General features: G+C 39.6%; 1 protein-coding gene across 1 annotated transcript in view; it reads left to right on the forward strand.

Moving 5' to 3' along the window:
* Positions 1–2,500, forward strand: part of lama5 (laminin, alpha 5) — a 131,799-nt gene that overhangs the window by 111,351 nt on the left and 17,948 nt on the right. Inside the window, 3 exon segments of the mRNA XM_078288057.1 lie at positions 176–358; positions 1,206–1,348; positions 1,734–1,913. Coding sequence (XP_078144183.1) covers positions 176–358; positions 1,206–1,348; positions 1,734–1,913 — 506 coding nt within the window.

Genomic DNA, 2,500 nt, shown 5'->3' on the forward strand with positions numbered 1-2,500 from the left:
TTCCATTTATAAGGTGAACAGCACCAGAAAGTAAAATGCGTAAAGTCAAATTCCATGGAAGCCGGTTTGTAAAAAGCGACAGATGCTGCTTTCAGAAATCTGACACGACGACTGCCATATCCCATGTGATTTATATCCATTTCTTCTGTTTATCTCTTCTCTCTCTCTCATGCAGACCAGAGCGGGGAGATCGCCGAGGCGAAGCGAGCGGCGGAGCAGGCGAACGCCACGGCCGCCCGGGTGAACGAGGCCCTGGGGCCCATCAAGGAGCAGCTGGACCAATGGCAGCAGAGCTACGGAGACGCCAACGCCACCAACGATGACATCAACAACGCCCTGATGGAGGCCAACAAGACCGGTAGGCAGTGTGTGTGTGTGTGTGTGAGTATTTGCCAATCTATCACCTAGGTGCCTGATAAATTATTCATTGATTTAGTTATTGATTGACTCTCTCAGTTTTTTACACTCTTTGTCTCTTTCTCTTCTGTCTTTGTGAATTTTTCTCTGTGTATTATTTCATTAAGTGATTCATTTGTTTATTAATCTCTACTCATAAAAATAATTTAAAGGGGCAATAAGTACGATTTTTACTTGTGTTGGGAAAAGTTAAAAGTAATTGTTAGTAACTTTTCTTAACTTAATAAGCAACTTGTTAGGTTACAAAGTTACTCTTTAAGTAAAGTAACAGTATTTTGTATGCTACCAAGTGTTTTGTCCATCACTGTTTTAAAATACAATGCAACACTGTTGCTGTTTTTGTAAACAGGAAGCCATTTATATCATTTCATTTATATCAAACAGACTTCAGGATCACATTTTTTCAAACAGCAGTGTTCAACTGACTGCATGAGAAGCTGCAGGATTTTCACTTTTTACTACTTTTTTTAAAATCTATGCTAGCAAAAATGAAACAGTATGAAAGGTAAATAAAAGTAATGCCATTCTAATTTTAAGAAGTAATTAATAATGAATTACAAGAGCTGAAAAGCTAATGTGTTAAGTTACAAAAAAGTAATCTGTGTACACCTAAAACGTTCCAAAGTTATGCATTACCTCCAACACTGCATATAGCACAAAATGACCATAATATATCTGTTGTGGCTTAATCTCTTTCTCTCTCTCTCTCTCTCTCTCTCTCTCTCTCTGTCTCTCTCCCTCTTTCTCTCTCTCTCTCTCTCTCTCTCTATCCCCCCCCCCCCACACAGTGAGCATGCTGGGTGAGACTATCCCTCTGCTCATGAAGAAGCTGGATAAGCTGCAGAATCACTCGGCTCAGATGCCAAACATCTCTGAGAACATCAGCCGCATCCGACAGCTGATAGAGCAGGCCCGCAAGGCTGCCAGCAAGGTGCACACACACACACACACACACACACGCACACACACACACACACGCATAACGTGGATATACAGTTCATGCAAGTATGCACTGACACACACAGGCTCTTAGGAACACATACATAGATGCAAATCAGTTTGTACACAAACATGAACACACACACACACACACTTATGTGCTATACATGCAATACATGATATATGATATACATGCAAGTACGCACATACAGATTCATATAGGCACGGTCACACAAATACACATGGACGCACACACACACTTACACAGACACAGGCTTTTTAGAGAAATAAAAACTATTGTAAATTACAGAAAAAATGAAAGAAAATTGAAGAAATCGATTTTATCACACTCACCTCCCATCTTTCATATCTTCCAGGTGAGCGTACCGGTGAAGTTTAACGGGACGTCCGGCGTTCAGGTGCGGACCCCCGGTAACCTGGCTGACCTGGCGGCCTACACCTCCCTGAAGTTCTACATCACGCTGCCGGAGGCGGCGCGCTCCAGACGGCAGGACGCCGCCACCAAACAGTTCATCTTCTACCTGGGGAGCAAAGACGTAAGACAGACACTCTGACATATTCAGTTTATATTCAGTTTAGTTTAGTTTAGTTTAGTTCAGGGTTATGTAATGATGTCACTCTTAAAGGTGTAGTGGCTCATTTTGAATTGTAATTAGTTGATGTTTTTTGAGTTTAGTTTTATGTAGGTATCACTATGTCACTCTTGGTGAAATAACTGCTCATTTTGAATTTTAGTTAGTTTTATTATCATTATTAGTTTAATTACATGTAATGATCAGCATGTCAATCTGAAAGGGGTAGCTGCCTATTTTGAATTATAAAGTTGTTATATAGTTATTATAAAGGATGATCAAGTCAGTCTTAGCTTACCTGCTCAATTTGAATTTTGTATTTTTTTGGTTTTTTGTTTTGTTTTTATTTTATTTAGGTTTTTCCTTGTTTATTGGAGTATTTTTAAGTTTTATTTAAGGGACACCATGTCACAGCTGAAGGAATCCCTGCTCATTTTGAATTAATTTAAGATTTTACTGCTTTTTAGTCCAGTAGGAGCGATGTACTAACAGCATGGCATCCATTAATGTGTTTCTGAGTATGTCCTTTATCTTGTAGTCTGTTACTGACT

This window comes from Centroberyx gerrardi, chromosome 14 (genome assembly GCF_048128805.1).
Source record: "Centroberyx gerrardi isolate f3 chromosome 14, fCenGer3.hap1.cur.20231027, whole genome shotgun sequence".
NCBI lineage: Eukaryota > Metazoa > Chordata > Actinopteri > Beryciformes > Berycidae > Centroberyx > Centroberyx gerrardi.